At 41.4% G+C, this 13,530-nt stretch overlaps 1 protein-coding gene across 1 annotated transcript in view; it reads left to right on the top strand.

The window, feature by feature from the left end:
- LOC148517458 (macrophage mannose receptor 1-like) overlaps positions 1 to 13,530 on the top strand; it is a 211,528-nt gene that overhangs the window by 36,770 nt on the left and 161,228 nt on the right. The window contains exon 3 of the mRNA XM_088478604.1: positions 967 to 1,140. Coding sequence (XP_088334730.1) covers positions 967 to 1,140 — 174 coding nt within the window. The remainder of the gene's footprint in view (positions 1 to 966; positions 1,141 to 13,530) is intronic.

The following is a 13,530-nucleotide window of genomic DNA, read 5'->3' as shown; positions in this document are numbered from 1 at the left end:
TATCAGCTCTTCCAGGGAGACCAGCCTCCAGAAGGTACAGAGGGACCTGTGGTGGTGGATTCAAGTGGGGACGAGTTAATACTTTGTGAGGATGAGGATGTACACACTGAAGAGGGTGAGGAATCGGTGGATGAGGAGGATGAGGATGACATCTTGCCTCCGTAGAGCCAGTTTGTGCAGGGACACATTAATTGCCAGCTTGTTTTGTGGGGGCCCAAACGAACCAATCATTTCAGCCACAGTTGTGTGGCAGACCCTGGCGCTGAAATGATTGATTTGTTAAAGTGTGCATGTCCTGTTTATACAACATAAGGGTGGGTGGGAGGGCCCAAGGACAATTCCATCTTGCACCTCTTTTTTTCTTTGCATTATGTACAGTTTGGGGCCTAGTTTTTCTAACTGCCATCCTGCCTGCCACTGCAGTGTCACTCCTAGATGGGTCACGTGTCTGTGCCGCCCACTCGTGTCGCTTAGCATAGTCATCCAGCTACCTCGGTGCAACCTTTTGGACATAAAAACACTATTGTGAGGTGTGAGGTGTTCAGAATAGACTGGAAATGAGTGGAAATTAAGGTTATTGAGGTTAATAATAGCATAGGAGCAGAAAAACCTACAAATTCTGTGATTTTAGCTGTTTTTATGCTTTTTTTCAAAAAAATACAGATCCAAAACACAATACCCAGAACCCAAAACACGGAAGGGTGGTTTTGGCAAAACCAATCCAGATCCAAAACACGAAGAAAGATCCAGATCCAAAACCAAAACACAAAACACGAAAAGTGGCCGGTGCACACCCCTATTTCAAATGATATTGATAGGAACATGATAAGACTTTATATACAAATTACTTTCTATTTCAGATCGGTCCTATGTTTTTAATGATTGAAAATGCCAATTTCCTGTTAGGCTATTCCTTTATTTAATATAATTCAAATCAACACCTTGTTGTAATATTATATTCTGCAGAATTATACACTCTAAAGGGAAATGCTAATGGTCAGCCCTGCGTCTTCCCCTTCAAGTATAACACCAAGTGGTATGCGGATTGCACGATTGCAGGAAGGTCCGATGGAAAGCTTTGGTGCTCTACGACTGCAGACTATGACAAAGACAAGTTATATGGCTTCTGTCCATCTAAAGGTAAGTGTCAATATTATTTGCACTTATGCAGTGTGCTCCGACCAAAGACTGAGATTCACAGATTCATACCGAAATGATGGGGGTGTGTCAGATGTATTCTGCATTGGACATGGTTTAAAACCCCTTACTGGACTTCCCATGTCTTGTTTTTTTTTTTTTTGTTTTGTTTTGTTTTACTCACCCCAAGCCAGCTGTCTCTGGCAGAAAGCTTTAGGGGTCAGGAAAATGCTGAGAAATCCTTAAAAATGCCAAATACTCCTGTATAAAAGCCTAACTTAATGATACCTACTCTGATAGTACATCTAATAATGCTTTTAAATAACATTTGTTTTAAAGTGAACAATCATTTGCATATGTTCATTATACGGGATGAGAAGATAGTCAACTCAGGTGCCGTCTGAGACAGCAGCAGGTGCGTTTCACCGCAGGTTTATTAAAGGTATGTCCATAATGTCATAAAATATTCTTTATATACTCATTCGAATATGGCTGCTGCTAAGTATATAAATCCTATTTTCTTACATTATTTTATGACATTATGGACATACCTTAGAAAAAGCTGCTGGTTGTAGCGACAAAACAGTAGTGACCTTAATTTATATATGTGCTGTTTTTTAACATATATGATTATCTTTTATATAAGCCTATTATATAATAAGTAAATATATATACTTTATTTCTATTAACTATAGAATAATATTGAGGCTGAGGGCTTTACATGCGCTGTTTGTTCTATTATACCTTATAATCTGTGGAGTGACTCACCTATGAATTCTGCTGACCTTGGAGGAACACTCATAATAGCGCTCGATTATTATTTATCTTTATATATAACCTTGCGACAAGCTGATTAAACAGGATTCAGGGAGGGACTTTTAAACACACTCTCACTTTCTCATGAATGGCCCTTTCCATTACACTGATTTAACAAAAACAATATTGTTTTCCATAGTCTGTACACTTTAACTGTAACAACGTCAAATATTAGATTTACGAGTCTTTTTATATTTAGTTTGGAGCGGGCAGAGAAATACGTTTTTAGGATACACTTCCAAAATAAAGCTATAAAACTGAATTGTATGCTAATTAACACATGCTAGTATTTTAGCAAAAAGAGGAGACTTTGTGACTTTCGGTCTTTCCAGTCCAGTCTTTTGGTTGTTATTTCACTTGGAACTGGTGGCACAATAGGCTAAATTATGCAACAGTACAGTCAGAATCATAACCAAGGTCTGCCCGGCATAAAACAATAGTAGCCAGAATAAAGCATTTATGTCAGGTATAACGCTGGACGTTATACTGGGGCCCCATAATCATATTATAATCTGCTATGGAATATACCATTTAGCAGGGACGGCTATAGACTAGTGATGGTTTGCAACCATTGATGGGCTATGGCAGGCTTGCCTACCCTCCAGATTTGGTCGGGAGCCTCCCGAACTCCCGGAAAGACAGGCAAGCCTCCCGGACTACCAATAAAACCCCCACAACGATGGGGGCGATGACGTGATTCAAGCTGAATCATGGCCCCGCCAACTGCTTCACAATGCCTTCAATTTAGGCATTGTGAAGAGGGGGCGTCGCAATGATGACACAATCATGCGGTCACGCTCCTGGCCCCGCCTCCCACGCCCCCTGCTGTATGCAGGCATTCAGCTCCCTCCGGGAGGAGGGAGCTGAATGTCGCCAAGTATGGTCTATGGCCAATGGCAACTGTTTTTGTCATCAATGGCGGGCCGTCAATGTTGCACCATTGGCGGCAATAGCCCGATGTTAAGTAAGTTTGGCAGCAGCCCATTATTGTAGGTCTGCACATGCCGGCATCTCTACAGAGCAGCTGACTTGAGTCACAGAGGAGCTCATCGGATCACAAATCACTGGTCCCTTAGGGCTCTATTTATTATCATTATTTTTACTAAAATAAAGTGAAAAAGGGTGTTTTCACATCCTTTTCACATTATTTTAGTTTCACCTAAAGTTACTAAAGGGCAATTGGAGTAGAATTCGTAAAATTCTACTCCAGCCCCTAAGTATCACATTTCCCATAATTGTAATGGGAAATGTGATCTGGCCAAAGTTACTAAAAAAATAAATTGTGAAAAAATACTGGGGGAAGCCCTGTGATAATAACGCCACCTGGAGGTGGCGTTATCCAGGGTCTTCCCCGGTTACCGGACTCCTGCTCCGCTCTGACGAGGAGAGCAGAGCCCGGAGTCGGCCCCAGTGATCGGCTGTGTGGTCTAAACAGACCACATGCTGATACACTGCAAAAAAAAAATAGTTAAAAAAAAAATTAACTTACCTGACTCCAGGGACCGGAGTTCGCGGCTCTGGTGATGTCCTCCCTCCAGTCAGCTGGTCTCCCATACTGCACTGTGGCCCGGTCATCAGGTAACAGGGTCCCAGTGCAGTATGGGATGTCAGCTGACTGGAGGACATTGAGGACATCACCGGAGCCCGGATCATGCAGGTAAGTGTAATTAAGGGAGAGGGGGGGAAGGGGGAGTCGCGGGGGGTCCGCAATCGCAGGGGACGGGGCTTAGCGCCCGGGGGTAGCAGCGGCGGCCGGTCGGCGCATGCTCGGGGCACTTGTCACTGTATTTTTTTTCGAAAATACAGTGACTAGCGTGCGGAGGGGATTCGCAGGGACAGAGCTTTCTCGCAAGCTCTGTCCCTGCAAGGGATTTGTAGTAAATCCCTGTGATATTGCCTGAATTTGCAATGCGAATTCAGTCGGTAATATCACACTACAATCTGCATTACCAATGCGGATTGTAGTAACTAGAGCCCATAGTGAAGGAGAGAGGGGGGGGGGGGGAGCAGATGAAGCATGCACAGTAACACCCTCAGGGTATTTTTTGTGAGATTTGTGCATTATTTGATACATCCTTGCATTATATTCAAATATCGCATTGTGATTTTGGACAAATTTATCATATGCCATCCTTATCTGAGATGCGATTGTGATATCTATGCCCCTATAACATATAGCAGAAATTAAAATAAATACCTATATCTCTTTATCCATACATTAATGATGTTTGTACTCCTAAAATAGTATAATATGAAGAGAAAGTGTGTTGGCACTTTTTTGTTATTCTAGGCAAAAACAATACAGATTACCAGAATAACATCAAACATCTGCTCCGGTCGTTAACCTTTACTAATGTTTCTGTCAACAAAAGGTCCAGATCACTCTCACTCTATGGAATTTCCTTTTTGTCAGCAAATTTTCTGTTGGTAATAATCTTTCTGGTAAATCTTCATTACACTAAGGACGATATTTGTGTTAACGTCCGAATCTGAGCAATTTGATATTAGATGTCCACAAGTTACAATAATTACTTTTTTTTGTAATCTCCCTACCTTTTTATTATTAGTTTTTATTATAAATAATCTTTGCTCTTCGCATAACAGTTTAACATATTCAACTAAAAATAGACAAATGTATTATATTGAGAAATACTAGCGATTCACCCAGGCTTCACCCAGGAGCAATATCATTTCGCCAACGCCCCCTGCATCTCATAACAACCTACGCCATGTCCAGCACCGTCCCCTGCATCTCATCACAACCCCCCTGCTTCTCGCTCCTGATCCCCTGCATCTCACCAGTGTCACCACAACCTCCGCTGCTTCCGCCCTGTAACTGGCTGGGGCCCAGCCATTGGGATGTGCTGAGAAGGGCAGGAGGACCATGGATGAGAGATTTGTATTGCAGCTACCGTACCGTAAGCATTATCAGTAGCATGTCCCCGGGGCTGGGGCACCTGCGCATATTTCCGCAGCCTCCATGCGCACCTCTCCCCAGTTGCTGAACATGGCGATGAGTCCTTTTTGAACAATGTACCCTGCATTTTCTGGTCTTCCTGTTGAGCTTTCTCACCATGGTGTCCCTGTCCGAGAACAAAGATGACTTCCATGGGAGGTGCCTCCTGTTCACCGAGGGCAGGTGGCTGAGCGGAAACATCGTGCTGGAGAGGGAGCACTTTGTGATGAAGGAGTGGTGGCCAGAGTCCGTTTGCAGGTTCAGTCAAGGTATGGACTTAGGAAACTGATGGTTATTAACCATCAATGTTTTTGTTCTGATGGTGGCGGTCCGATGTTGCCACCATCAAAAGAATATCATTTGATGATGTTCCGATGTTGGTTGCTTTTTTTGTAAAATTATTGACAGCTATGCCTCCCCTGGCTCCTTCCTGGCTACTCTGTCTGCATCTACATGGGTTCGTTGGAGGCTGTTTCTCACTCTCTATCTGCCTCAAACGTGACCCCGCTCAGTCTCTGACCCCCTCCATTTTCTAGGCTGCTGCTAAGCAACAGGGCACAGTGCTGTCTCTGATTGGCTCTCACTGTCTCTTGCTGTTTCTGCACCCTGGCCAGTTCCCCTTACAGCAGTTTGGTGCAATATTTTGTTCTGTGACTTTGCTTCACTAAAATCATCACTGCACGGCTCCCTTTTCTCACAGATGAATGGTTCATACACTTAAACTTTCCTCGGCCAATGCTGTATAGAATAGTAAAAGCCCCATCAAAATCCATCCAGTGGTTCAAGAGATTAGCCCGGACGAACAGGTAGATTCCTAAACCGGGGACTTTATTTTATTGATATATAGAGATTTAGGCTTTGCATATTATACTGAAGCTCATGTTTGAAATTGTGTCTCAAGTTTATGTTATCAGCCCAATAGGCAAGCAAATAGTATAATGTGAAGAACGTACAGTAAATCCTAACAACTTAAAATAGTCACCAACCCTATTTAGTTTCAGCCTTGCAATGTTCCATTTTTAGGTGGTAGTTGCCAACCTCTGTACAGTGGCATGTGCATGAATTTAAATAGGGTAACGTTGTGAGGTACTTGGCAGCTGGCTCTTCAGTGAGGTGAAGCCAGCATAAAAATAGTTTTACACATTCTTCAACGCAAATGTAAAAATCCAAGGATCTACATTGCATAATCTTTAATAAAAGCAAGTTTCATATGATAAGAAATACACATAATAGCAAAAGAAACAGGCATATTATGCTAAACAACAAAATATTTAAAAGTAATTAGAGGCAAACTGTGGTGGAGTGCTAATTATGAAGGTAGAGTTATGATATATCAAATATGTCTCCTATTTAATAACTGGATAAATTGTTCAGGTAGTACCTTGATTAGAAAACTTTGGCTCTGTTTATTAACATTATTTTTACTAAAATAAAGTGAAAAAGGGTGTTTTCATACCCTTTTCACATTATTTTAGTTTCACCTAAAGTTACTAAAGGGCAATTGGAGAAGAATTCGTAAAATTCTACTCCAAGCCCTAATTATCACTTATTTTTAGTAAGCAGATCGCATTTCCCATAATTGTAATGGGAAATGTGATCCGACCAAAGTTACTAAAAATAAATTGTGAAATGATACCGGGGAAAGCCCTGTGATAATAACGCCACCTGTAGGTGGCATTATCCAGGGTCTCCCCCGGTTACCGGACTCCTACTCTGCTCTAACAGGCAGAGCAGAGCCTGGAGCCGGCCCCAGTGATCAGCTGTGCTGTCCAAACAGACCACACGCTGATACATTGTGTAAAAAAAATAAAAATTACTTATCTGAGTCCAGAGACCAGTGATCGGGGCTCCGGGTGATGTCCTCCCTCCGGTCAGCTGGTCTCCCATCCTGCACTGCGGCCCGGTTGTCACCTGACCTGGTCCCAGTGCAGAATGGGATGTCAGCTGACTGGAGCCACGGAGGACATCACAGGAGCACCGATCACCGGAGGTAAGTGTAATTAAGGGAGGGGGGGGCTCGCGATCGTGGGGGGTGGGGCTTAGTGGCAGGGGCAGGGCTTAGCGATGAGCAGTCAGCGCATGCGCAGGCACTTGTCACAGTATTTTTTGCGAAAATACCGTGATAAGTGTGCGGAGGGGATTTGCAGGGACAGAGCTTTATCGCAAGCTCTGTCCCAGCAACTGATTTTTAGTAAATCTCTATAAAATTGGCTGAATACACAATGGGAATTCAGTCAGTAATATCACACTACAATCTGCATTACAAATGCGTATTGTAGTAAATAGAGCCCATATAGAGCTATTATGGGTGGCACAATTCGCAGAAATCCAGTAGAACAATCTGCCCCAGCTGCATATAAATCGTCTCACAAAATATCAGAGTTCGATAAATGTCTTTGAATATATAACGCGAGATATCTAAGTTTGTAGAAGAGAAGGTTTGAAATAAGTTTGTCCTAAAATCTTAACACATTTCATTGGTACCAACATAGGCATGGGAATGCATTAAGCTTTTGGACATATTTTTTTTATTAAACCATCTCTACTACTGACTTCAATGCTGGCTCCTCGGAGACGATTGTATCAGTGACATTGTGTAGGAAATCATATACACTTCTGCTCACTAACTGTAACCAAGGGCCTGATTCTGGCTTGGGAATAGAGAGAGATATCTCTATCAACTGTGAACCGGAACAAACCATATTGCAATGTAAGGGGTGTAAATACATAAAAAAATTTACATGTGGGGTAAATACTGGCTGCTTTTGCATGTAGCCCACAAATACTGCACAGCTTTATTATTACTCTACAATTTAGATGTAAGTTTGGACACACTCCTCCCAAATCTAAATCTCTCTGCACATTTTAAATCTGCCCCACCATCAGTGCAGCATGGTTTCACCAAGATGATCACTTGAGAGAGATATTTCACTCTATTCCCAACTCTGACCCAGGCCCTTAGTTCTTCTGACCACTGTTACAACAATTTTTATTTCAAATAAAAATGGGGGTAGCATTTACTAATGCACCATTTCCTGAAATCATTAATTACCAAGCTTTAGTAATTGTCATGGTTACCAAATCTATGACGAGGTTGATCCTATAGAGCTACTCATTTATTAACACATACGCGCATGCATGCACCTAAAAACGAAAATTCTCAGCCATAGTAAAATCCAAGAAGGCCATTTTTGCAGTAGTAACTTTATAACAGGCGTAATCTATAACATGATTGATTTAGTAAATCTTCACTGAATTTTCCAAAATCAAATCACTGATTTCCGAAACTCAGCCTTGAAATGAAGATTAGGGTCCATGGAGTCACTTTTACACAGTAATGACTTCAGTAAAATGGTCCAATTGTGAATTTATTAAATATACTCCACAAACTCTCATTTACCATTTTGTTAAAATTTAACATGAAGCTTTTATACTTTCTTGGTCAGTCATAATACAATGGGAAATACACTGATTAGGCATAAAGTCCCTGGCACCTCACGAGCCATTCCCGGTTTCCAGCACTAAACTAGTAATTGGCTGCTGGTGAGGGGAGTTCTGGAGACTCCAGCTTTGATTTCACATCAATGCAGGCTAATTAAATCTCTGATGTGAGAGACAACCTATTAACAATGATGTGGAACTCCATTCATTTCAATGGCCCATTAATTTCAGTGAGGGTTATATATGTAGTGCATAACTCTATTTGACGAGTCATGTGTAGATAGTAAATCACTTTTTCTGTTTTTTCCCCTAAAGCAAAAAAATTGTCAGAATTCACCTGATTTGGAAAGCAAATAGCTGTCTGATGGATCGGAGAAGTAGTACAGTGAAATGGGGGAAGGTGGTGTCAATTTATGGAAAAGTTTAATTGATTTATGATCTATGAAAATAGAATAAAGACTACGGCACTCCAAGATTCGTATCAATAATCAAACGTGTATTAACATAATCCTCCATCATTTCAGAGCACCTGTGGCTCTTTTATCAAGGCATCCAAACTGTACATAAAATCAAGTCTTAACTTATGTAGGCAGTCTGGGTCACTGAACTACTGCAGACCGGGGTCACGCAGGAATGCACCAGTGCAGGCGCTGGAGCGCTATCACGATGATGTCATCATGGCACAGATGGGTTGTCGAGGCAACCTGCCTGTTGCCAGAAGCGTCTCCCCGGTCTGCAAAGCAGAACAGAGTGAGGGAGAATGCTGAATACAATGGTAGTCACCCCAAATATTGATTTGATTTAGATTTATCTTCTGTTCATTCACTTTGCATGTTGTTAATTGACAAAAATCAACTATCAACACTTCTAATTTTAAAAGCATTCCACTTTGCAGCATTTTTTCCACACCTGCCTACAACTTTTGCACAGTACTATATTATATACAGTATATATCTATATATCTATCTATCTATCTATCTATCTATATATATATCTATATAAATATATCTGTATATACAGTCAGGTGCATAAATACTGGGACATTGACAGAATTTTCATGTTTTGACCTCTATTCACCACCACAATGGCTTAGAAATGAAACCAACAAGATGTGCTTTAACTGCAGACTTTCAGATTTCATTTGAGGGTAATTTCATCCAAATCAGGTGAACGATGTAGGAATTACAACGGTTTCTATATGTGCCTTCCACTTTTTAAGGGGCCAAAAGTAATGGGACTATCAACTCAAAATCTATTTCATGGACAGGTGTGGGCTATTCCCTCATTATTTCATTATCAATTAAGCAGGTAAAAGGTCTGGAGTTGATTCTAGGTGTGACATTTGCATTTGGAATCAGTTGCTGTCGACTCTCATTATGAGATCCAAAGAGCTGTCACTATCAGTGAAGCAAGCCATCATTAGGCTGAAAAATCAAAACAAACCCATCAGAGAGATAGCAAAAACATTAGGTGTGGCCAAATCAACTGTTTGGAACATTCTTAAAAAGAAAGAACGCACCGGAGAGCTCAGCAACACCAAAACACCTGGAAGACCACGGAAAACAACTGTGGTGGATGACAGAAGAATTATTTCCCTGGTGAAGAAAAACCCCTTCACAACAGTTGGCCAAATCAAGAACACTCTCCAGGAGGTAGGTGTATATGTGTCAAAGTCAACAATCAAGACAAGACTTCACAAGAGTGAATATAGAGGGTTCACCACAAGATGTAAACCATTGGTGAGCCACAAAAACAGGAAGACCAGGTTAGAGTTTGCCAAACAACATCTAAAAAAGCCATTACAGTTCTGGAACAACATCCTATGGACAGATGAGACAAAGATAAACTTGTGTGCAGCAATTAACACAAAGGGGATTTTGTCATGATTTGACCAAAGCATTTAAGCCTGCAGCCCAGCATCAAGGGACCCCATTTTTCTACAGGTCCCTAACACTAGCATATATGCCTAGCACATCATTACATTGCAGTTAAATGTACTCACCTCCTAGATACAGAGGGACACATCCATACAGGGGCTGGCTGTTAGCCACACCCAACTAGGCTTTTTATAGCCTTAATTGAAAGCTGCCATGATAGCACAAGGCAAAATTTTGAAACAAAACAGAAAAGAGATATGCCCGCGCTCGGTTTTACCCATATCATACATGGTACCAGCAGCATGGCAATATTAATGCCATATATGTATACAAAACAGAAAAACTTTTGCTATCGGAACTAACAATAATATACTGCAAATTTTTGTGTGTGCAGCAAATAAAACAAAGGGGATTTTGTCATGATTTGATCAAAGCATTTAAGCCTGCAGCCCAGCACCACATAGATGTGTCCCTCTGTATCTAGGAGGTGAGTACATTTAATTGCAATGTAATGATGTGCTAGGCATATATGCTAGTGTTAGGAACCTGCCGAAAAATGGGGTCCCTTGATGCTGGGCTGCAGGCTTAAATGCTTTGATCAAATCATGACAAAATCCCCTTTGTTTTATTGTTAGCGCCGATAGCAAAAGTTTTTCTGTTTTGTATACATATATGGCATTAATATTGCCATGCTGCTGGTACCATGTATGATATGGGTAAAACCGAGTGCGGGCATATTTCTTTTCTGTTTTGTTTCAAAATTTTGCCTTGTGCTATCATGGAAGCTTTCAATTAAGGCTATAAAAAGCCTCGTTGGGTGTGGCTAACAGCCAGCCCCTGTATAGATGTGTCCCTCTGCATCTAGGAGGTGAGTACATTTAACTGCAATGTAATGATGTGCTAGGCATATATGCTAGTGTTAGGGACCTGTAGAAAAATGGGGTCCCTTGATGCTGGGCTGCAGGCTTAAATGCTTTGATCAAATCATGACAAAATCCCCTTTGTTTTATTTGCTGCACACACATAAATTTGCAGTATATTATTGTTAGTTCCGATAGCAAAAGTTTTTCTGTTTTGTATACATATATGGCATTAATATTGTCATACTGCTGGTACCATGTATGATATGGGTAAAACCGAGCGCGGGCATATTTCTTTTCTGTTTTGTTTAAAAATTTGCCTTGTGCTATCATGGCAGCTTTCAATTAAGGCTATAAAAAGCCTAGTTGGGTGTGGCTAACAACCAGCCCCTGTATAGATGTGTCCCTCTGCATCTAGGAGGTGAGTACATTTAACTGCAATGTAATGATGTGCTAGGCATATATGCTAGTGTTAGGGACCTGCAGAAAAATGGGGTCCCTTGATGCTGGGCTGCAGGCTTAAATGCTTTGATCAAATCATGACAAAATCCCCTTTGTTTTATTTGCTGCACACACATAAATTTGCAGTATATTATTGTTAGCGCCGATAGCAAAAGTTTTTCTGTTTTGTAAAGATCAACTTGTACCAGAGTGATGGGAAGAGAAGAGTATGAAGAAGGAAAGGAACTGCTCATGATCCAAAACATACCACCTCATCAGTGAAGCATGGTGGTGGTAGTGTCATGGAGTGGGCATGTATGGCTGCCAATGGAACTGGTTCCCTTGTATTTATTGATGATGTGACTGCTGATAAAAGCAGCAGAATGAATTCTGAAGTGTTTCGGGCAATATTATATGCTCATATTCAGTCAAATGCTTCAGAACTCATTGGACGGCGCTTCACAGTGCAGATGGACAATGACCCGAAGCATACTTCAAAAGCAACCAAAGAGTTTTTTAAGGCTAAAAAGTGGAATGTTATGCAATGGCCAAGTCAATCCCCTGACCTGAATCTGATTGAGCATGCATTTCACTTGATGAAGACAAAACTGAAGGGAAAATGCCCCAAGAACTGAAGACATTTGCAGTAGAGGCCTGGCAGAGCATCACCAGGGATGAAACCCAACGTCTGATGATGTCTATGCGTTCCAGACTTCAGGCTGTAATTGCCTGCAAAGGATTTGCAACAAAGTATTAAAAAGTGAAAGTTAGATTTAGGATTGTTTAGTTTGCCCCATTACTTTTGGCCCCTTAAAAAGTGGGAGGCACATATAGAAACCGTTGTAATTCCTAAACCGTTCACCTGATTTGGATGTAATTACCCTCAAATTAAAGCTGAAAATCTGCAGTTAAAGCACATCTTGTTTGTTTCATTCCAAAGCCATTGTGGTGGTGATTAGAGGCCAAAATCTGAAAATTCTGTCAATGTCCCAATATTTATGCACCTGACTGTATGTATATATATAATTATATATATATATATATATATATATACACACACACAGAGACAGTATGTATAAATAATTATCTATCTATCTATCTATCTATCTATCTATCTATCTATCTATCTATCTATCTATCTATCTATCTATCTATCTATCTGTATTGGATGGATAAGGCTAGCATAATCAGTTTCTCTTTTCCAAAGGAAACCTAAACAGATAAAAAATATAAAACTTCTATGTATAGAAAAAACAACTTTCACATCCAGTTGAATTGTTGTAAAATGTTAAAGGATGCTTTTAATATAGAAGAGGAAGTGACCTGATGGTGTAAGCTCAGCACTACACAAACTGGTTAGAAAGTGAGTTGCTTCCTTTTTCCTGTCCTCTACATCGGAGGAAAAAGGATCACCGTGAACAATAGACAGCACAAAATAAACCATTTTTATATGTCAAAAAGTCCTCATGAGTTTCCTTTCCTTCCACTGACAGTTATCAGAGAGTTGCTGGTTACTTGGCTCCCTGGGGACTCCTCTTTAAGGGCTCTATTTACTAAAATCTGCATTGGGAATGCAGATTGTAGTGTGATATTACCGACTGAATTCGCATTGTGAATTTAGGCAATATCACAGGGATTTACTAAAAATCCCTTGCAGGGACAGAGCTTGCGATAAAGCTCTGTCCCTGTGAATCCCCTCCACAGCCTTATCACGGTATTTTCGCAAAACATACCGTGACAAGTGCCTGCACATGCACCGACTGGCTGCCGCTTCTACCCCCCTCGGTGCTAAGCCCCGCCCCCGGTGCTAAGCCCCCCCACGCGTGATCGCGGCCTCCCGCGACCCCCTCTCCCTTAATTGCACTTATCTGCATGATCTGGGCTCCGGTGATGTCCTCCATTGCGCCGGTCAGCTGACATCCCATACTGCACTGGGACCCGGTCACCTGATGACCGGGCCGCAGTGCAGTATGGGAGACCAGCTGACCGGAGGGACTCAGGT

The sequence above is a fragment of the Taudactylus pleione genome, unplaced genomic scaffold, assembly GCF_031769625.1.
Source record: "Taudactylus pleione unplaced genomic scaffold, aTauple2 ptg000216l, whole genome shotgun sequence".
Classification (NCBI taxonomy): Eukaryota; Metazoa; Chordata; class Amphibia; order Anura; family Myobatrachidae; genus Taudactylus; species Taudactylus pleione.
The sequence above is the reverse complement of the archived record's forward strand: the minus strand, read 5'-3'. Positions and strand labels throughout refer to the sequence as shown.